This window comes from Hevea brasiliensis, chromosome 8, assembly GCF_030052815.1.
Source record: "Hevea brasiliensis isolate MT/VB/25A 57/8 chromosome 8, ASM3005281v1, whole genome shotgun sequence".
NCBI lineage: Eukaryota > Viridiplantae > Streptophyta > Magnoliopsida > Malpighiales > Euphorbiaceae > Hevea > Hevea brasiliensis.
The window spans coordinates 99,987,978-100,011,713 of NC_079500.1; the positions used below are offsets into that span (position 1 = coordinate 99,987,978).

The 23,736-nt window shown below is 31.2% G+C and overlaps 4 protein-coding genes and 1 pseudogene across 4 annotated transcripts; 3 read left to right on the forward strand and 2 right to left on the reverse strand.

Annotated features, from left to right (window-relative positions):
* Positions 1-2,861, forward strand: LOC110668384 (trihelix transcription factor ENAP2-like; annotated as a pseudogene).
* Positions 2,862-3,391: 530 nt separating this feature from the next.
* Positions 3,392-4,119, reverse strand: LOC110668385 (LOB domain-containing protein 21). The gene has a single exon (XM_021829590.2). The coding sequence runs from the start codon at positions 4,069-4,071 to the stop codon at positions 3,559-3,561; it is 513 nt and encodes a 170-aa protein (XP_021685282.1). The 5' UTR covers positions 4,072-4,119; the 3' UTR covers positions 3,392-3,558.
* A 6,661-nt stretch (positions 4,120-10,780) lies between these two features.
* LOC110668382 (U-box domain-containing protein 1-like) lies at positions 10,781-13,032 on the forward strand. The gene has a single exon (XM_021829588.2). The coding sequence runs from the start codon at positions 10,866-10,868 to the stop codon at positions 12,942-12,944; it is 2,079 nt and encodes a 692-aa protein (XP_021685280.2). The 5' UTR covers positions 10,781-10,865; the 3' UTR covers positions 12,945-13,032.
* Positions 13,033-16,639: 3,607 nt separating this feature from the next.
* On the forward strand, positions 16,640-18,440 carry LOC110668391 (GDSL esterase/lipase At2g40250). The gene is made up of 3 exons (XM_058150850.1): positions 16,640-17,278; positions 17,884-18,160; positions 18,244-18,440. The coding sequence occupies exons 1-3, from the start codon at positions 16,655-16,657 to the stop codon at positions 18,438-18,440; spliced, it is 1,098 nt and encodes a 365-aa protein (XP_058006833.1). The 5' UTR covers positions 16,640-16,654.
* A 2,832-nt stretch (positions 18,441-21,272) lies between these two features.
* Positions 21,273-23,484, reverse strand: LOC110668368 (two-component response regulator ARR10). The gene is made up of 5 exons (XM_021829567.2): positions 22,930-23,484; positions 22,702-22,778; positions 22,523-22,559; positions 22,330-22,429; positions 21,273-22,213 (listed from the first exon to the last, which is right to left on the reverse strand). The coding sequence occupies exons 1-5, from the start codon at positions 23,216-23,218 to the stop codon at positions 21,577-21,579; spliced, it is 1,140 nt and encodes a 379-aa protein (XP_021685259.2). The 5' UTR covers positions 23,219-23,484; the 3' UTR covers positions 21,273-21,576.
* Positions 23,485-23,736: the final 252 nt, after the last annotated feature.

Consider the following 23,736-nt stretch of genomic DNA (forward strand, 5'->3'; position numbering starts at 1 on the left):
CCACCCCCCAACCCCACACTCCTTTTACCCCCTTTCCCATGGACCCCATCCGGTCCCTCCATCTCTCCACCCACTCCCCCGCATTCGGCGGAGGCGTCGGCTGTGAGGCAACGGAAACTCTGATAGAGGCATGGGGAGAATGTTACATTAAATCTAAACCGCGGAAATCTCCGTCAGAAGGACTCGAAGGAAGTGGCCGACAGAGTCAACGGCCGTCCAAAAGACGTCAAGTCACGGAAAACGGACGTCCAGTGCAAGAACCGAATCGATATGTTGAAGAAGAAGTATAAGCTCGAGAAAGCTAAACCTCGTCCGTCCAAATGGCCGTTCTATTATCGGCTAGATTCCCTCATCGGGGCTATCTCTACTGTCAACCCCAAAAAGAAGGCTTCCGCCGTCACCTTCACCGTGAAATCGAAGCTGCGCATTAAGCCTGAGCTTTTATTCAGGAGTCTCAAATTCCACGGAGGCATCGTTCGACGACGAAAAAGACGAGGACGACGATGATATAGAGTTTGATGAAAGAACAATAAAGAAGCAGCATCGAATGGAGGATGTTGATTTCTCCGATGGAGCTGCGTGTAGGGAGTTAGCGAGCGCTATATTGCAGTTTGGGGAGATATATGAGAGAATCGAGAGCTCTAAGCAGCAGCAAATGGTGGAGCTAGAGAAGCAGAGAATGGAGTTCACTAAGGAACTGGAGTTCGAGAGGATGAACATTTTCATGGATGCTCAAATGGAGCTCGAAAAGAAGTCTTTAAAGCGTTTGAATCCTCTTCTGGTTCAGGTGAATTCAATTTTCTATATTTATGCTTTTTAGCTGCTCCTTGTTGGGTGTTTTTATGCTTTTGGTATTGAATTTGGTTGAATCGTGCGAATTGGAACTGAATTTGATGTTCGTAAATTTTGGGTGTCATTTTGAGTCCAATTTCGATGCAAATAACGCTTTTAAAAAACTTGTATTCTGATGGGTATGCAGCAAACATGTAGATTTTGTTTTTGTTTGATTCTGTTTTGCAGTGTAATTCTTTCTCTTCTGCATTTTTTTTTTTTTTGGCTTTTTACGGTAGTTTTGTTAAGTTTTGGTTGCTTCTGAAAAGTTTCATGGCAGAAACCGTTTCATCCGAGTGCACTGGAGCTGTATTGCAGGGGCTCGTGTATCAGTATTGAGGGTGCATGTCCAAGTGCTATATTGTCTATGTTTAGGAGATTTTTCAATTCTTTTAGGGTGGATTTTGAATCCTGCCGATGGATATACTTTGATGTGAAGCGATTGAAGAAATGGAGAATTATTTGGGACGTTTGAAATATTCTTCATTTGTATCTTTGGCAGGAAGAAGCCGGAGATGTGTCTTTGGGATCATTATCTTTCTTTTTCCCACTCATGAGTTTTGAAAAGTTTATGGAACACATTGAAACTTACAAACCTCTAAGTTTTTCTTCCTTGATTGGGACTTGGGAGGACCAAAAAGTTAAACTGAGCTGGTGCAAGTATGCTGTTCAACCTTTGTTCTTCTGGAATCTGGACATATGCTGAGATTGCTTTGGCTGATTTGGTCATGGTTCTCTCAAAGACTCAAACTTTGCTTTATTTACAGAGGCTTAGCTAGGTAGAATGTCAAACAGAACAGCTTGGAGTTGACTTGGCATACCATTTTATTAAACCTATTCTAACCTGAGATAGTGTTGGATTGAAATGCATAAATTCTGCTTAACCTGTACTAGTATTGTACTCAGTACTCACATTGGCCTTAAATGAGTCCGGCTCGATCTTATTCACCAGAAATTGTATGATCTGGTTACTTTTACCATGTAAAATACCAGACAGAGGAGATAAACCAGACCCAAATGTGTGTGATATGTTTGATGTTCTATTTTTTATCGTAAGGCAGTGACATTGATGGTAATCAGTGATGCATCACTATTGGGAAGTTGTCAACAAATTTGAATTTCTGTTGGTCCTGAAATCTTAGCTGATCTATGGGTGATGCTGTAAAATAGAAGACGGTTGCATTTAGAGTGGTCTGTTTGTGAATACGCATTTACAATAATTCTTGTACAAATTTGTCAAATTTTATCAGATAGAGCCTGAACCTCAATGCTATATGCTTGGAATCCTATCTCTGTCTCGTTCTTCAAGATGCACATGTGTGTACTCACCGACACTCATAGACATGCATGTGATTGCGGGTCACAGTATGTACTTATTTACCCAAAGGTTCCTGGTGGCTCAATTTATGGCGTACCCTTTTCCATTACTATCATCTTCTGTCTGTTCTAATAAATGGATCTGCAATTATGGCTTAAGGTTATTCTTGTAATGCCTTTGAAGTTAATGTTGCTTCTAAACTTGAATTTTTCCTACACTTAAGGTCTAATAAGCTTTTGATGAATTGTTGATATACCTTGAACAGGGGAGAAGTTATCGTTGAAATAACATGGGCACTTCAATTCTATGATGTGCTGCAATCTGGATATGCAGATGAAAGCCCTCTGGATCACTAGCTGAAGACTGGGAGTTTTCTGTCCTATCATCCAAAGTCGGTTACATCATCAACAGATTCAGATTTGAAGCTTTTGTAGATGATCAGCAAGGAGTGTAGCTATTGTTGTAACATTATTCAGTGTCAATGATCAAGTTCTTCTGCTTCAGATTCTGTATTCGCTGATGTTATAAACTGTAACCTATGTCACCACCTTACCTTCTTAGGCATCTTAGTGTTCTGTAAGTGATGAATATATGATAAGGTTGTGTCTCAATAAAGTATCAATGTTGGATGAACCAGTCTCCTCTTTGATTGATGTTCATGGGACACCCTTGAATATGAAAAGGAATTAAATTGATACTTTTACTATTTACATATCGATGGATTCACTGTCAGGAAACTTATTTAAGTTTTTATTGTCTAACAGAAATTAGAATTCTGTGCAAGTTTTGGCACTCTGAATTCTAAGGCATTCCCAATGTTGAATGAAAGCCAAAAGTTTTACCTGTATAAATATTTTGCTTTTGGAAGGTAATTGCACCTCTCTTTTGCAGGGTTTATTGGACTGTTGCTTTACTGACGAATGACGATTAATTTCACTTGTGAATTGAAATGCATGAGAAAGTGTTGAGAGAGAATGCATATCTTCGGATTCGCATTCCACCAAGAAAAGTGAATGGCTTCTTGTGGGGTTGGAGACATCATCACCCAGATGCTCCTGTTTCAGGGTACTTGAGGGCTTTTGTGAATTCTAGTTTTTCTTCTGTGACACGTTACTGTTTCCTTTCAGTAGTTCTACAGATAAAAAATTCAACACCTGCATTTGATCTTTTGCCTAATTCTACAATAAAACATCTGGAAATAAATGGCAACAATGCTAAACAGTAAATAAAATCTCACCCATCTTATGAACGGAACTTCAAAATTTTGATTATTGAGAGAATTTCCCGTGGAATTCTTACTTAAATCTTGATTGGAAACATAAACTGAAGGCCAAGTTCATGAAATTGACACCAACAGTAGAGAGAAGAGGGTATTTGAGATACAGGGGAGACAGCAGAGAAAAAAAAAATCAAAATGTATATGGGAATTGACTAAAATCATTCATGAGTCCATCTTGACTCAACTCAGATGAATTCTGGCCAAAACTCTCGATCAATACACCACAAGCAACAGGAAATTCAGAGAGAGTTGTCATGCTACTGCGATCATTCAAGATAGGAGAAGAAGAATAATTTGCAGTATACCGCGCTAGACGAGCTCTAGCAATGGAAAGATCAAATTGTAGCTCAACCATCTTTCTTTGCAACAAAGCTATAGCTCCAATGCAACCATAGACAGGGTCTCTCAGCCTTGCTTCAGCCTCATAAGCTAGAGAATTAACCGTGTCTTCTCGTTGCTCTTCAGGAACTTCAGTCAAGATCTTGCTCACATTGCTTGCACCAAAGACCTTGTGTACTTTAGCAAACTTTTTAGGCTCATCAGATCGAAAATATGGTGCGAATATGCAATTGGGTATGCATCTTCTTTTCAAGAACTTGCAGGCTGCACATGAGGAGCTTGAACGAGGTTCATGACTCCTCATTTTGCTTCATATCACATCCACTTTCTTTTATGCTCTATCCTCGCTTTCTATCCACCATTTATAAATAGGCTTGCACGGAGGGTAAAATCTTCATCTACTGTGCTACATTCATTTACCAGATCAAAAGGACAATTGTTTTCTTGGCGAGATAGTTTAGTTGGTTAGAGCTAGACCTGGCCAGAGCCAGTTCAAGTCATGAACCGGGTCAAAATTGGCATAGCTCAAATTCAGAATCGGTTTTAATCAACGGTTTTAAGGCTTGAACAAACCTTGAACTTTACGTAGGGATTGGTTTCGATTTCCTCCTTTTAATTTTGAATGAAACTGATAATTCGAATCGACAGTGTAATTTTAATTCAAATCGTATTTCAAAAAAAAAAGACAATGTAGTAAATAGTGAAAGGCATCATGTGAATCGAATCGAATCAAATTGCTCATAAATCAAAATCAAAACCAAAACCGTCATTAAACCTAAGTAAAGTTAAGTCCTAAACCATGTTGAACCGAAACTAATTAGAATCATATTCAAATTATTTCTCAAGTTTGAATTACTTTTGATTTGAAATCAATCCGGATCAAGGCCGCCCAATCTAATTACAACATTCATAATGATGATGAGGTCGCGAGTTCGAAACATGCATAGTGACATAATTAGCCACACTGAAGTGATGAGATAAATGTGTTCATCCAATGTTCTACCAACTTTAACAATGCAAGAAGATGCTAAGAAAGTTTAAGAAAAATATTCAGTGATTGGATTGGTTTCCTAAGATCTCATATTGATTATGAATAATGTATATATGAAATATAATGTCTAACATATTTTGATGAATTTATTATAATTTTATTAAAAATATATTCTTTGTGTGTGTATCATCTTAATCGATAAAAAAAATTCAAGAAAAATTTATGAAGATCTTTTAATTTTTTACTTTTGTTTTTTTTTTTAAAGATAGGAAATGGGATGGGTCCCAATAATTGAAGATGGGGCGACACTGGATTTGTTAGTGATTTCAGATGAGATGAGACATGATAGTTCATGAATAAGGATGAGATATTTCATTTCACTTCATTAAAGAAGAAGAAAACCTCACAAGAAAAAGAAAGCAAAACCTTCAAGAAAGCTGGCCCTTATCCATGACATGGAAACCTGGAGGAGGAGGGTGAAAATAAAGGCCCTGAAAAGACCAGTTGGGAATCTAACATCAATGAGTGGAGCCACTGGAAATATCACTGTTTCAGTACACTATGCTTGTGATTTTTTTTTTTTTTTTTTTTGAAGTGAAAGCTTCCCTTTGCAATGTGATAATACTAAGATTTTTATGCTATCACATAAAAGGAATTATTTTTTTCTTTTCATTTTTTAGCTTAATTTTGCATTTTTAATATATTTTTTTTGTCTAATCAATCAAGAAATTTGACCCAAATTAGGCAAACTAGCTTTCAAGTACTATTGAGTTAGATGGATTAGATTTCTTCTTCAAAAAGTCTATAGTGCTAAGAGGCTATTTACTAGTGAGATTGGATGGCCAACTGCTTTTTCATGTATATATAGATTGATAACTAAATTAGAATATAAGGAAGCAAAAATTTTATTTTTTTCTTTAAAATTAAATTAAAGGTAATTAAAAAAATAAATGGGTGGATTTTTGATTAATTAAATTTAGTAGTTTAATGATGCATATTTAGATATATCAAATCAAAGAGAAAATTAAAAAGAAAAAGAAAAAAGTAACTTGAAAAAAATTTGTGGTAGGGAAGGGAGAAAGTGGAAAAGGAAGACTTATGATAATGCTTCAAAGTTCAATGGTTAATGCTGAGGTCCACTTGTTCAATGCCCTGTCGTTTTCCCATGATTAAAACCTTCCACAAAATTAAAAAAAAAAAAAAAATTGTTCACGCGCTTGGCTTGTTCGGTTTGATTTATTGATTTTTTATATTAAACTTTTTTAAAATTATTTTAAATTAGTTAATTTTAATAATAATTAATTAAAAATAAATTATTTAATTTAAATTTATCAAATTTTTAAAACATTGAATTGAATTGAATATATTAAATTTTTAAAAGTTAAAAATTAAACAAAATTAATTTATTAAGAATATCATATTAAATTTCTAAATTAAATAGCTTCAGTTGATTTTTCAATTTAAATGAAATTTTATTTATTTCTAATTATATTAAAATTATTTTCAAAATTACAAAATTAAATTTTAATTAAAATCAATTTATTTATAGTATATATTTTTTAAAATTCAACTTCACTAGATAAAAATTACATATATTTTTATGGTAAATTTATTTATTTTGATAAAAATTATTTTATTGATTTAAATTGAATTCAGAAAATAAAATAAGTCTAATTATTGGAGCTCAAACAAAAAATAAAAGATTTGATCTCGAATTATGTCCAAAGATGTGCAATCATATAGGCGTGGTGTTCACGCTCTATTGAGGAGAGTGGGGATGGAAGTATTATGAATGGGCCGGCCCAAATAGTATTGATTAGAGGTCCACTTTGATGTTGCCTAAACAACCCCACCATTCTCCATTTGAAGTAAAGCATTTACACGTTACATCCTTTGGCTGTGAGCAATAATCATTTGTTTATTTATTTATATTTCATAATATATAAAAATAAATTTGAAATGTTATTCGTCTAAGTTTAATTTTTTTTTTATAGAAAAATTAAGAATATAACTTTATACAAAATTTATGGATTTAAAAATTATTTTTTAATATTAATTTTAAAGGCATATTTGATAAAAAGTTTAAAAATCAAGAGTTAAATGTTATCCTATAAATTTTAATTTTTAAAAAGGATAATTATTAATTTAAATATTTATAAATTAATATTTAATCTCTTAATAAGCTATAAATATTAATGAAGTGAAAAGTTAATTTAATTTATTTAAGTATTGAAATTATGAAGATAATAATTAATTCTTATTAACCTCATATCAAAAAGGTTTTTAAGGATTAAATTCTAATCAATGGGTAGAAGTAAACTTACTTATTAATTGGATAAATTAGTAGAACTCTTATAAAATTAGGATCAAAGAATTTAATTGAATATATATATATACACACACAAACAAGGTCCAATGAAAAAAGTTTAAAGGAAAAAATGGGCCTAATCATGGGCTTAGATTTTATTGAAATAATGGTCACACATGAATATGTGCAAAGTTATAATTAGCCCATTGACTCTTTTCAAAATTATGATAGGAATGTGGAACTATTTGTATTCATGCTTCATGGGTTCCACAAAAAATTATTAAGGATTTGGGTTAGAATTGAATGTTTATACATTTTATTTATGAAAATTGAACATTAAAGGTTATCTCATTTAATTAAAAAATAAAAATAATTAAAAAATATGCATTATTAGTTCAGTGACTAAAAGCAGATCACTCGTCTAACAGACTAGATTTAAATTCTCATTTCAGTGCTCTCTCAATACCCTTTTGTCACACATACACCTAATTGTTTTTCTTTTTGAAATCCTTAACCCTCTTGCACATTCTAGTCACTTATTAGATACAACAAAACTAAACTAAGTTTACAAATAAATAAAAATTAAATTAAAATAAATGGGTTGTTATTTTGATTATTAATTTAATCCATCAATTCAATCAAATTTTTAAAACACTGTTGAATTCTATACATGACTCTTAAATATTAGTGAGAAGAAAGGGGCCAGCTCCATTTTTGTTTTGATCTTCTTGGTCTTGTATGTTGTGCTCACATCACTTGCTCTAAAATGAAAGATATTTTATAACACAACCCAATCCATGTCCAATCTCTCTATTTTTCTTAATATTTTTTTTAAATTGTAAAAGACTATATAATTTGGGTTGAGCACATACTTAACAGGGACAAAGCAACTATCTTTTAAAGGTTTTATAATTGTTAGAACAAGGTTAATAATTATCACCCTAATTATTTGATGGTGATTGTTTTGGTCATTATTAGAGGGTTATATTTAGCATTTGGCCTCTGCCAAAATACCAAGCTTCTGCAGTTTTTAGCAGGCCAAATTCCAGCCATTCTTCCAGTGTCCCCAGTCAGCCTATTTTGGATGTGCAATGGACAAATATGATTTATGATCATGAAAGTGAATTATTGAATTCACAACTCCTTCTCTCCACCCCCCACACCACCCCCCCTCCCCCTTCCCCACAATGTATGTTGAGTTATTGAACTGTTATTAAAAAAAAATAAAAATTAATTTTATTGGTCATATTTGTTGGTCATATGAAAGGTTGGCGATTTACCTTTGATTTCAGTACCATTTATATGCATGGTACTCAGAGCACTGATTATCTCGTGGACAATGTGTCAAAGTCTACTTAGAACAAATGAGATGCGAGACTTCGCAATGCATTAAAAGAAAGAGAGTAACCACTGAGCGTGATGGCTTAGTGGCAAGCTTTGGGAGCCGGAGGCGTCCAACCATAGTTCGACTTCTTGCGCTAGTATTGATGACTAAAAATTGTCTCCACTTATAATGAATGGGTAAATCAACTGCAGGTAGTCTATTCTAGTGACTCTTTGAAGACCCACTACGACTTGGTGGTAAGTCCCTCCTATAGGAGGTTAATCAGGGGCTAATGAAACTGTTTAACTACGGACTTTGACCTAGGGGGCAATGACCGTCACATCTGGAAAGTCTTTTTTTTCTGGTAATTAAAAAAAAAAAAAAAGAAAGAGAGTACTCCTCTATCATTGGCAATTATTTTTTATGTAAATGGTGACAGATAATCCAAAGAGCTTCCAAATTAAGCATGCTTGGAGTGAGAGGTGATTCACTCCAATACAATGTATAGGCACGGTGTTTGTAAGACCGTTTGCTTGTCAGATGATGTGAAAAATAAAAAAAAAAAGCAGTTAGTAAGTTTAAGATTAAATTTTATACATTTTAATTATAAAAACATGAAAATATTTAAATATTTTTTTAAATGCATTTTTCAATAATGTTTAAGATAATACTCTACAATTCTAATTAAACAAGCTTTATTTTTATATTTATCGTTAAGGTAATGCCTCCTTATGCGCTTCATACTTTTTCCCATTGTTAAGATAATATCCAAAAAATTTCTAAAAAAAAATAATAATAATATCTAAAATTATACTTCAATCTCTAGCATGAAAAGGTATGTTAACATCTCACATTAATTTAAAATAAAGATAATAGGTCCCTTATAAGATTTTGAATATTTCTATCCTTTAAGCTAACTTTTTCAGTGAATTAAGTTCGATCTATTTTAAGAAGAATGGTAATTAATTGATATATAATTGGATACCATAATATATGTTACTTTCAAGTTTGTCTTTTTAGGCTGTGCTCATATGCATATTGTCTTACATGTTATCGCCTTGCATTTTTGACTTCCTTATTGTATTATTATTAATCAATATCATGGAATTAACCTGGGAAGTGTGGGTGGCAGCCACATCAATTAATTGAACACACTTAAAATTGAATTTTATTCAAATGTAAAATAAACAAAATTAATGGAAAGAGCATTCATTAGCTTAATCTAGGTATCTTAATTAAATAATTTGAACTATTTGATTATAAGTAGCTTCTACCTCCTATTATAGAATGTACTGAAAACAATCTTGATTAATTAGATTTTAAATTAAAAAAAAAATTCATTTTGACAGGTTAATCCAAGAATGTCAAACATTACTGTCTAGCACACTTTATTTGAAATTGTAGTCAAGACGTTTAAAAATTACTTTTTCTTGAAAAAAAAATTATTATAACGCTGTTAAAATTTAAATTTTTTATTATTAAAATATATTAAATTTAAATTAATTTTTAATATTTTTAATTTATATATTTAAAGAGATTTTTTCTAAATCAGAAAATATTTTTATGTATAATGTTACTGAAAACCTGTATATATAAAACTTTTTTTTTGTTCAACTTCCCTTTCAGCCGAATCATGTAAGGGATCCATGTTGGTGGCACTGCACTACTGTACAAGTTGCAAAAGGTCAAAGCTTCAAGTTGCTTAACAATCCATATTCAAGATCTGGGGTATCCCAACCCATTCCTCCAAGTTACCTAATGACTTCTCCAGAAAATTTGGACTTGCATATTGGCTTCTTGCATGCAGCTTGACGCAACTGACCCCTTTTCTTTTCTCAGAGATAAGAAACATGGGATTTTGCTACTGAACACAGTTAAGGTTATGAGTATCTGCAAACCCTAGAGGATAAAATTTTACACATATTTAATTTGATATCTTATTTGTCTATGATTACGTATTAATAGAAGAGAAAATGAATTTTTTTTATAAAAACTGCAATGCTTTCTGATATCATTTGATAATACAAATTGTTGTTTTTATTTTCCTTAAACCATTTTCAAACTAAAGTTAAGAGAATTGAGAAAGAAGGAAATGAGTTTGACGAGGCTCATTCAACTCTCATTCTGAATATAATTTGTTTTTTAATAAAAAAATTGGCTAGGACTATCAACTAAACCACTGAATCCGGAGATCCCTCCAAATGGCAACAACCAAGAAAGTTCTCATTCTTCTTTCACCACCCTTCTTCTTGTCTCTTTTGTTAACTTACAAAAAGAAAGAGTCAAAAATCCATGCAAATAATCTAATATTTTCTTGGTGAAAGAAAGATTAATATTAATATTAATCCCAATGTCGACAATCTACCCAAGCAATCCAAGTCCCTAACAAATCAAAAGACTTGAATTGATAATAATAACATTTTAATGAATAGGTACCATCTCATACAGTTGTGAAGAAGAGGGCTAGCTAGGCTCATGGATCATGTAGCTCTACCTCCTAACATGATCTCTTCTGGTATTTTACCAACTGGGTCTTTGTTAGAATCTCTGATTCATATGTCCAATGAAGTTGCTTCCATGGAGAAGCTTCCATGTTTACAGGCTAGGAACATTTCAATCATGATAAGAAGGATCAAACTTGTTTCTTCTTTGTTTGAAGAATTACAGGAAACAAATTGTCCTCTCCCTCCATCCTCCATCCTGTGCCTGACAGAGCTTTTCTATGTGATCAGAAGAGTGAAGTTTCTGCTTCAAGGGTGCAAAGATGGTAGCTGTCTTTGGGGTCTGATACAGACAGAGTTTGTATCAAACCAGTTTTATGTGCTTGTGAAGGAGATGGGGAGAGCTCTTGATATTCTTCCTTTAAGCTTGCTTAATTTGACTGCAGATACTAGAGAACAAGTTGAGCTTCTTCACAAGCAAGCAAAGAGGGTAGATTTGTTAGTTGACCCTAAAGAAGTTCAAAGAAGAGAAGAACTTCTACAAATAATGGCCTCCCATAATGAGAAGAATAGAAAGAACAGGGGCTTTATTGATTTTGTCAAAGTGAGAGAAGTTTTGAGCAGTATTGGATTGAGGAGTCCATCGGATTATGATGAAGAAATTCTGAAGCTTGAGGCAGAAGCAGAGAAGCAGGCAGGCACAGGAGGACTAATTGTGGTCTCCAATTTAAACAGTCTCATATCCCTCCTTACATATTCCAAGTCCATGATTTTCAATGATGAAGATGAAGAGAATGAGAAGGTCAAAGAAGAGTTGAAGCGTCAGTCTGCATCTGTGAACAGAAATCAGGATGTTTCTTCATCTTCTCAATCAATACTTCCAAATATTCCTGATGAATTTCGTTGCCCGATTTCTCTAGACTTGATGAAAGATCCAGTGATTGTAGCATCTGGGCACACTTATGATCGGAATTCAATTGCTCAATGGATCAATGCAGGGCATCATACTTGTCCTAACAGTGGCCAAAGACTAATTCACATGGCCCTGATACCAAATTATGCACTGAAGAGTTTGGTGCATCAGTGGTGCCAAGATAACAATATCCCAATGGTAGATATATCACCTTCATCTTCCTCAGAGTTGGAAAGAAGCAACAGCAAGAAGAAATTGTACGAGGAAAAAGCTATCGATCACATTTCTGCCATAAAAGCAGCCACGGATGCTGTCAAAATGACAGCTGAATTTTTGGTGGGCAAACTAGCAATGGGGTCCCTGGAAATTCAGAGACAGGCAGCTTATGAACTCAGGTTATTAGCCAAAACTGGCATGGATAACCGCAGGATAATTGCCGAGGCAGGTGCCATACCATTTCTGGTGACATTACTAAGTTCCACAGATCCAAGAATTCAGGAAAATGCTGTCACTGCCTTGCTTAATCTTTCTATATATGACAATAACAAGAGTCTAATAATGGCAGCAGGAGCAATTGACAGCATAATAAATGTCCTGGAATCAGGGAAAACCATGGAGTCAAGGGAAAATGCAGCAGCAGCAATCTTTAGCCTGTCAATGATATATAATTGTAAGGTGACTATTGGTGCCCGTCCCCGAGCAATCCCAGCCTTGGTTAGACTGTTAAGAGAAGGCACAACTGCTGGAAAAAGGGATGCTGCAAGTGCACTATTTAATCTTGCAGTCTGTAATGCAAATAAGGCTAGTGTTGTTGTTGCTGGGGCAGTTCCTCTGCTGATTGAACTATTGGTGGATGACAAGGCTGGCATAACAGATGATGCCTTAACAGTTCTGTCTCTACTAATAAGCTGCCCCGAAGGGCTGGAGGAGATAAGGAATAGTAGAGTTCTGGTGCCTCTTCTCATTGATCTCTTACGATTCGGATCGGCCAAAGGGAAGGAGAACTCTATAACTCTTCTGTTGGGTCTCTGCAAAGATGGAGGAGAGGAGGTTGCAAGACGTCTGTTAATGAATCCAAGGAGTATTCCTTCTCTTCAGAGCTTGTCTGTTGATGGGTCTTTGAAAGCAAGGAGAAAAGCCGATGCACTTCTTAGATTACTCAATAGGTGCTGCTTCCAATCCCAAAATCCTGTTGGATAAGAGGAGAGCAGGAAAATCCTGAAAGAAGAAGTGTACATTAATCATATATATGCATATAAATGATATTGGTATTCATGGTTTTATGGAATTTTTTTGGAATTGTACATGGGCAACCATGCATTGGGAGAAATAAAATGTTTACCAGAGTTTTTGTTGCCTAATATCTTCCAACTCAAAACCCTGCAAAGAACCAGCCTGAAACTTGAATCAAAAGCAGCATTATCTCCTCTTGTAACCATCAAGTCAGAAACCCAAAAAAGGCTCTGACTATCTGAGTTCTTTATGTTGATAGTAAACTAGATCAAATGCTCATTTCATATAGTGAGAACAAGAAATTATAATGTCTGAATAGTGAAAATCATGTCATTTTTTATTTTGAAAATTTGTAAAAAAAAATATAAAATTATCAAAACTTAAATTTTTTAACTTTTTATACTACAAAATAAACACTGAACTATTGAATTATTAACTCAATGGCACAATATTGGAAAAAATATATATATAAATTATTGAATACAACATGCTCTAATTCTTTCACAAACTAGTGATCACTTTCATGTAAAGCAAACACTGATAAGAAATAGTTGAATCGTGATTCAATTCGAAAAAAAAAAGACTAAATAAGTTTATATACTTTCGAGTAAGGGTTAAATAAAGCTAAAATCAAGTTGAGGATTAAATAATCTCATTATGTTCAAATTAAGGTCAAATAAGTTCACACATAGACTCCGTTTATTCCACGAAAAATAATTCATATATAGAAAATATTTTCTAAAATATTTTTCTTAGAAAATATTTTTCATGAAACTATTTTTTATTGTTTGGTAACAATATGTATTTATTTCATATATGTGTAAATGTGTTCATATTTTAATAAAATTATGAAAATTTAGAAAATAAGAAATAACTTTCTCTTTTGAAAAATAAAAATTATTTTTCTGAAAAATGACTTAGTTTTCTTTTTGATAGAAAAATATTTTTCGTTAGCCAATTATCTTATATGCCCGAAACACTAAAAAATATGAAAAATATTTTTAAGAAAAATATTTTTCGTAAAACAAACGGAACCTAATGAAATATTATTTTTCCGATAATAAAATATTAAAAATAATAATTTTAATATTAAATAATTTTTTCATATTTTTCAATTTCTTTTTTTAATTATATTTTAAATAAAACTAATAAATAATTTTTAATATTTAAAATTAGAAAAAAATAATATCTTATTAGATATAAATTTATTTGACCTTAATTAAAAAATACAAGAATTTATTTAGCTTTAAACTTAATTTTGAATTTATTTAATTCTCTATTAAAAGTGTAAGAATTTATTTATTTTTTTCCTGATTCAATTCTGCAACATAATATGTTAAAAAAAAAGGAAAACTACATATATTATGCAATACAATGCCAAATTCTTGTTTGGTGGGAAAGAAAATAAAATAATCTCACGAGTTTCTTATCTTCCACGTTAAATTAGATTGGCTGATATGCAAATTAATCACCCACATGCCCCTCACCCCATTTTTCAAGGTTTAATTTTTGGTCATGGTCAATGAATTTATATTTTATTTCAGTATCGTCATTATGAATCTGTGGCTGCTTTTCTTGCTTTCTCAATTTCTTTGGTCAATTAACGACTAAAACTTGGCATCTTAATTAGCCATATACTTTAGCTGATTTGTAGTATGGTCGGTTGGAGGTTGAAATTAGATGATCAGAAAGATAATATTTTTTTTTTAAAAAATATTTTGAAAATTAATTTAATATTTAATTATTTTAAAAATTTTATGAGTAAAATATATTAAATATATTTTTAATATTATATTTAAGAAAATATTTTTTTAATAGTTAATAACAATAATAATAATAACAACAAGCTTCTGGCCAAACTTGCTAGAGAATAAAGGAGATATTATATGTAATAATTAAATATAAAATGGTGGTTATCATTTGAAAAAAAAAATTATTTTTAATATATGAATAAAATTAAATTTTATGAGATTTATTATAATTTTATTGTTATTTTATAATTAATTTATCATTTTATTTAGGCCATCTTATATAGAATCACTATTATATAATATAAGGTATAATAGATGAGAATTATCAATGTGATCCAACAAAGCTATGTGCTCACTCCAGGAAGACTCTGTAAACAAGGAAGACCGCAACCTCAGAGGAGAATTGATCCATACCTCCACCGCACCAAAGCAAAGCAATCAAAAAACAAGTGCTTAGCCGATTCCATTGCCCCACAGAAAACGTATGTATTTGACGTCCCTGCAATTCTGTGGCTAATCACCTCATTAGTTGGTAAACGATCCCTAGTACAGGCCCATTGGAAGACGGATTTTACTTGGGAGCTTCAAGTATAGCACGGTGTGGCATTTCAACGAACAGATAATACAAACAGTTTTAGGCTGTTGAATGTAATAGAAAATGGAAGGACATGGACTTGGATTTGGACTCAGAATTGCTTATCTTGCAGGCTGGGCCATTGCCCACTTAAAATTGTAGGAAATCCAATTCCTGGCAACGTGCAAAAAAATTAATAGTAAATGGCTCTCTCTGTATTTTATTAAAATTAATTATATAATTTTTTTAAAATTAAATTATATATATATATTATTTATTTATTAAAAAAAAAAAAGCTGAACAACGATAACGTGCATATATGGCACCCACGTTCTCACAAAAATTATTTAAATAAATAAATAAAAATTTACTTAGCCTGGAAGTTAGGCTTTTGAATGTGTACGTTATGGTATATATATTACAAAAATTTTATATGAATAATAACTGATAGAATAATCTTTTAAATTTTATTATAACAATATTTAATTTTATAAATTATAAAAATAATTAATATTAAAATATATAAATTAAAAAATTTGAATTCAAAATCTTCTATTAACTACATCTTAAAAATTGAAAAAAAAAATCAAATTATCTCATTGATATATAATTTTTATGATTTCTTATGTTTGGATAGAGATATTTAATCATATGAATTTAGATTTAAAATAAATATATTATTTAAATATTTTAAATTAAAATTAATTTAAATTTAATTCAAATTTCATGTATTTATAAAAAATTTAAAAATTTAAAATTTATAATAATAATTACTTTTAACTTATTATTTCAAATTCATTTAATTACAATCAAATGTATCTCCTCAACATAATATCATATTTTCTATACACTTCCATGAAAATTATTTTTATTAATCAAATAAAAATTTTTAAATTTATGAATTTTAAATTCTTTTTATTAACTGGTTTAGTATGATTTTCGTTTGATTTTGGTACGGTTTCAATTCAATTCTTAGTAAAAAATTAGAACCGAACTAAAGTATCAAAATAACTTTAGTTCGGTATAATTCTTATTAGTTTAGTATGATTTTTTGGTTTGTTTGGGACCTCAAGAACCATTCACAATCTTACTTTTAACTTGTTATTTTAAATTCATCCCATTGTAATTAAATGTATCGGTGAAAATTTTTTTATTAACTAAATAAGAAATTTTTAAATTTGTAAATTTTAAATTCTAAATTTTAAATCAAACATTCATTCAATCCAACCTTAAAAGATTTCATAATATATATATCAAAATTTCAAAATATATAAAATCCAAATTAATCTTAATCCTAAATTTCTAATCATTTCTCATCAAAACTTAAATGAACACTGTATTAGCAGGCAACCATGAAGACCACCACCACCACCACCATCTTCCTAGTGCATTTCTTCACTTCTTTCTTCCTCTCTTTGCCATCTTCAATCACTGCTTCATCTCCAACTCTGACAGCTCTTTTCGCTTTCGGCGACTCTACGGTCGATCCAGGCAACAACAACCAACTCATAACTCTTTTCCGCAGTGATCACCCACCATACGGCAAAGATTTTCCTAACCAAGTACCCACAGGGAGGTTCTCCGATGGAAAGTTATCAACAGACTTCATAGCTTCCTCATTAGGGCTCAAAGAACTCTTACCAGCATATCTAGACCCAAAACTTACGGCTAATGATTTATTAACCGGCGTTAGTTTCGCGTCTGCCGGTACCGGATTAGATGACTTGACGGCAGATTTGGCTAGTGCAATAAAGATTTCAAGGCAGTTAGATTACTTTGATGAAGCAGTAATAAGGATGAAGGGATTAGTTGGTGAAGAGAAGGCTAAGTTTATAGTGGAAAATGCTATATTTGCCATTAGTGTTGGCACTAATGATCTTGTGGATAATTTCTATGAATTGCCTACAAGAAAACTTCAGTTTTCCATATCTGGTTATCAAGATTTTCTGCTTCATGAACTTGAATCCGCCATTCAGGTACTTCTTGATGGATTTAATGTTGTGTTTTCTATAAAATATGAAATAATTAATGAACATTTTTAATTATTAATTTGGACTTTATTAAAATAAATTAAAGTAATTATATTTTTATGTATGCATATTTATTTTTGTTAATTATATTTTTAGTTTATTATTAATATTAATAGCAATTTTAATATATTTAATATCTTAAAATTCAAATATGCATATAAAACTATAAGAATATTTATTAGTAAAAATAAATATAATTTTCATTATTTAACAATAATGATAACAAAAAGTTACTTTTTCTAATTTTCCCATTAAAAAAATTAATATCTTGTATTTTATATTTATTAATAATAATAATAATATTTTATTAGAGAAAATAATAAAGAAAAATATTTTATGTTTATCAACATTCAAATAAATACAAGAAATATTTTTCTTTACTATCGTTGTATATTATTTATAGGTATATTTTCATTAATTAGAATTATTATTAATATTAATAGCTTGTTTTAAAATTGATAAAAATTAAACAATAAAATAAAATTTGAAAAAATGTTAAGTTGAGGGGTTTTCTTCGTAAATATATATGCACATTTTGATTTGCACTGCAGAGACTACACAACGCGGGAGGGCGTAGGTTTGTAGTGGTAGGTCTGCCACCAATTGGGTGCCTACCAGTGCAAGTTACACTTGGCAGCTTGATGCCAGGCCAACAAATGCTTCAACGTGTGTGTGTGGAGCAGCAGAACACTGACTCTATTGCCTACAACAAGAAGCTTCGAACTCTAACCTCATGGTTGGAAGGTTCTTGGCCCAATGGTGCCAAAGCCGCTTATTTGGACATATATGATCCAATGAAAGACATGGTTAACAACCCAGCTAAATATGGTAAGAAAATAATTAAAAACAAATTCAAAATATTTTCCTATTTAAAAAAAAATTAATTTTCCAATTTTTTGTTTGGTTTGAAGGATTTGAACAAACACTTGAAGGATGTTGTGGGGTGGGGATAGTGGAAATGGGACCTCTATGCAATGAGATGGAAGCAACATGCCCTGATCCATCAAAATATATGTTCTGGGATGCTGTACATCCATCACAAGCAACATATTGGATCCTTGCTCAAATGGCTATGCAAACAGTGATCCCACACCTCCTCCTTCCTTAGATTCAATGGTTAATTCAAGGCATCATAGGCATGTTACACGTTGACTACATATACAAGAGTGAAGGAAGTCCTTAATTAGAAGTCCTTAATTATCTAGCTAATTCAACTAAATAAAAATATTTTAATTAGATATTAATGTTCTTTCGATGCAGTCCAAATTATGGGAAAAAAATTAATTAAATGAAGTATAATTAATAAAGCCACATCAATTCTAACGTTCATGGAAATTATTTAGCAATTAAATCTGTTCAATTTGTCAAGCTTTTATGTGTCTTTTTCTAATTGTGTGCATATGATATTGTCAATAGAATTAGGATTTTGTAAAACTTAATTGATTGCAGAATCGTCAACTTGGGAAGCAATTGCTTGTCAAAACATGTGCTATTGTCTACCTCCCCCTCTTCGATATTTTAATATTGGGCAATTGGCCATAAGTCAAAATTAAATGAGAAGCCAATAATTCAAATATAAATAAGATGATTGTGTGAGAATTTTTTAAATTTTTTTCTTACAAATAATTTATTTTAAAGAAATTTATAATAAATAGAAGTACATTGTTCGATTAGGATTTGAGTGAAAAGCTTAATTTTTTTTTTAGCTAAAATATTTAATTTAGCCTTTATATTTATTAGGCAAGTTTAATTTAAGATATTTTTAACTTTTTGTCTAAATTAGTCAAGAAATTTCAATTTAAACTTAATTTAGTTCAAAAATTAAAATTTATAGGATAAAATTCTTGATTTAAATAAACCCAAAAATCAAGAAGTTCATTTTCATAATTTTGAAACTAAATTTTTTGATTTTTTTTATTTAAACCCAAAAATCAAGAAGTTTTATTTCTTTATTTTTGAACTAAATTAAACTTAAATTAAAATTTTAGGCTAAATTAGATAAAAAAAATTAAACATATACTGAAGTAAACTTTCCCAATAAGTACATGAATATGATTAAGCTTTAAGTTTTTTTTTTTTAATGCATGGGAATTTTTTTTTTTAAAGGGATGTCAATGTTTAAAGATGCTATATATTGATAATATGCTTAATTAGAATAACTTGATTTATAAAGATGCTGGAATTGAAACCAAGTTTTATGGAGAGTCCTGAATTTATGAAAAGGCAATCGAGTGCACGTGCAAAAGTGAAGACATAAATTGCATATTGTAGCCACACGTGCATGGACTCTCTTTATAGTTTAGGTTTACCTGTATGTGAGGTTTTGCCTTTTAGTTCTTCTTCTGTGACTTGCACTTGCTTCATTAATCCTTCATGTGTACATGATTGCTTTTTCACACACACATACATATGTATAGAATGTGAGAATTTTTTTTTTATTATTATTAATTTGAATCCGATTAAATATAATATTGATAAATTAAAGCTGTGTGAAACTTCATAACCATTCAAATTCAAAAAAATATGGGCTACACAAATATCTAATAACATCATTAATACTTAATGACCCATTTTAGCATGGAGCTTAGAGAGATTAACGTGACAATAATACTCTACCCAAAGTATTTTCTAAAAAAAAAATATCTAAATGCTATTAATTGTAGAGAAAATGGATCGGTTTAACTCAATTTAAAAGCTAGTTTAAGGGGAGAAGTTTTGTTAAGTCTTATAGCTCAAATACTTCATCTTAAATTAATGTGGTACTCCAAATTAATATGAGACAATACACTCCCTCATAAGTAGGGTAGGTTCTGATATTATGTAGAGAAAATAGATCAAATTTAACTTCACCATAAAAGTTAACTCAAAGAGAGGAGATTTGCTCAAATATTATATATAGTTCAAATATCTTATCTCAAACCAACGTGAGAATACATTAATTTTAAGCTTTTCACATATCTCTAAGATAGTATCATATTTACTCATATGAAACTCATCGATTTGAGAATATCTTAAGGTGATATCATGAATCAACTTTCATGCACCAGATTATACTCATCTTTTTTTATCCAATTAAATGCAGACTATTCCTATTACATCCATATTACCACTAAACAATTTGCAAAAAGGGAAGATACTTCCTTTGTGCTCTAGTCCTCCGATCCCAATACGAAATTTTCTTGTGTATACTTGATCTATTATGGGTTGAAGATATAAGATATACAATGAAATTTATTTATTAAATATATAGGTCACACATGTTTATATTTTGAGTCCATGATAAATCAAGTATAGATAAAAATTTTCTTACTAATTAAATAAACCTTGAGATTATTATTATTATTATTATTATTGAAAAGACTCCAATATCATATTATAAAAAAACTTAGATTAAAAATTCAAATTTATAGATGATAACTTAATTATACATTTGGTAAATTTTATAAACTAGAAAAATTTTGGTCTAAAAAAAATTTAAACTTTTGCATTCTAATTCAACAAAAAATATTGCACCTAGATCCCCCCTGATTGTTTAACCAAACGAACATTGAACTATTTTCAAGAACTTTATTTTTGTTCTTGGAAAGAACAATATTGGTTAATTATATTAACATCTTGTGAATAGCTAGGTCTCTCTCTCTCTCTCTATATATATATATATTGAGGGATCTCTGCCCCTTCTTGGAAACAAAAGGATTTGAGAAGATATTGTAAATATTCATTAATCTCTTAGAAGTTATCTGGATAAAGCACAATTCAAATAACAACTTTTCAAGGTACATTTGTCAAAGTATATCGAGGATTATAGAATATAGAGAAATGTTTGTCTTTTCCCATTTTGCATAGACAACAATAATTAAAGGATTTTCAACCATATGTTTGAATCTTGTTTTTTTCAATTCTTATCTAGTTAGTGATATGATCCATGCAAGAGTTTCCATTATAAAGAAATCCCTATATATATTCAACTCTGAAAACAATACCCAGAACCCAATGTGCATATTTTGTAGTGCTAAAAATATATTCATCATCTAATATATATATTAATTTCTTGGTATAACCAAAATTGAATCCTAAAAGCTTGTATCCGCACACAAGCAACCAAATAAAAAGATAAAAAAAAAAAATTTATATAATTGACAAATAATTACCTCTTGTAATGTTCTGATACAAATACGACATGATCATTTTGAGCATTGCTTCTGGACAAGTACCTCAAGATCTCACTTGGAATTTTGTCTTATTCATAGAGTCAGATCTAGAGTACTTGCCCTTCTTGTATGCTTCCTACTTCCATCTTGATCATGTTCCTGCTTTAACCCACTAAGCTTCGAAGAAGAAGATGAAGATAAGGAAAGAGATAAACTGCTATCAACTTCATTATCATGATCACCCTTCAAACCCTTCTCAATCCCATCTTTCATTGTTACTTTGAGAGATAAGTTCAAATCCAAGTTGCAATCTGAATCCAAATTCTTCCTTTTTAGCTTGTTTCGCATTTCTTGAATTGTTGTCCAATTTTTGTTCAGGCCGGAGCTATGATTCTTGAAACAAGCTTCTTCTCCTTGTTCTTCTACATCTGTTCCTCTTCCTTGCAACTTGGGGTTGAAATCCAATGAACCTGGATTTGAACTTTCCATCTGACAGTATCTGCGAAACGACTTGAGCGAGTCGAAAGATTGATGAATTTGTCCATTGAGGGAAGAAGAAGAATTGTTATTGATATTGGAATCATAATTAGGTGAATTATGAGTATTGCATCCAAGAAATCTATCTGCAACCGAGCCATAATTTTCTTGTTTGCCTCTATTGAGTGTGGTTCCTTCTCCCATGAAAGGGCCATAAATCTGGTGATCATGACCTCTCCAAGCATCCCCATATCTTGATGAAGCAAAAAAGGAATTAATATATGGCTTGTTAGTACACAAATTTGAAGCTCAATTAATTTCCTTAAAAAAAATGGGAGTAATTAAGGAATTAATCAAAATTTTTCATACCTTAAACTGGTAAAAGGCCTTTGACTGAAACCTTTTAGTATGGGAAGCTGGCTAAAGTTGAAGATATTGTGAGCACCTCCTTCAAATAAGAGCCCTTGCCCTGTGAACAGTCTCTTCTAAGGTCAGAGAGAAGATAGAACCCAAAAGAAAACCCTAATATTACCATATTTTTTTTGTAACAGAAGAGAATCACCTTGATTAGCATCATCAATCTTCTTGGTTCTATACATCTAACAAATTAAAGAACATTGAAAATTAGGACCCAAAAGAAAGAAAATATATCAGATACGCCACATAAATGATTACTGATTAATCTGTGCAAAAGATGGCAGGTAAATTTTGAAATTTCCATTTATAAATTTAAATATATACTTGAAGATGGCTTTTCACATGAGCTATGCTTAGGCCTTTGATGTTCATCAATTGAAGAACCAACTTTGGTGTTGCCCCTGAACAAATTGCCACTGTGATTAGTAAATTCCCTTTGAACTAAATCCCATTAATAAGAGATCATTAATAAGTGCACAAAGCCAATTAAAATCACTAATTAACCCAAGAAACAAATGAAAAAAAATTTTGGAATGATGATGAGATACTAACTCTCTTGCCCTCCTAGTCTTTCAACTGCATGAACAAAACAAAGATGGAGATCAGGCGTCCACCGGAGTCTTGGCATCTTCGAACGAATATATTGCCGGACAGATCTAGTAGTTCCTTCCTTCTTTTCATTCTTTTCATCATCTGAGCTATTGCTTGTGGTGTCTCCATCATTTCTTAGCTTGCAGCTGCAAACTTTGTCCACTTCCTCATCAGCCTCACCATCTTCGCTGACTTTCTTGTGAGAATAGCTTGACTTAGAGCCTTCAAAACTATCACTACTCTTCATCATCTTTCTTATTAGCTGGCTTCCTTAATCACCATATCAATTCAAGAACATGTGAATGATTTCAACAAACAGCAAGTGATTATGAAATTTAGTGCCATCTACAGGTTGTTTTAGAATGACTTTTGATGTTCCAGTTTTACACCTCTCTGGCCTCACCCAAGAGAGAGGAAAAAGAAGACTTGGAAATTCTTTTTAAGAGAGAATAAAGAGCTGGTGATGATAACCACTGCCAGAAACATATACAACACTTGGAATTGAAAACCCTAGGTTACCTTAGATACTCCTCTCAATCTGTCAATATATATAATATATTTTAATCTCTTTAACCTTTTTTTTATATATATATTTTATATTGAATGACTTGCATGCATATAATGCAATTTGACATGCATGCATTAATGCATGTATGATGATATAGATAATGACATTTGTTCAATATTTTTATTTGATAAAATCTAAAACCACATAAAGCATGAAAAATAAAAGATAATAGAAAAAAATCTCTCTATATATATGATTTA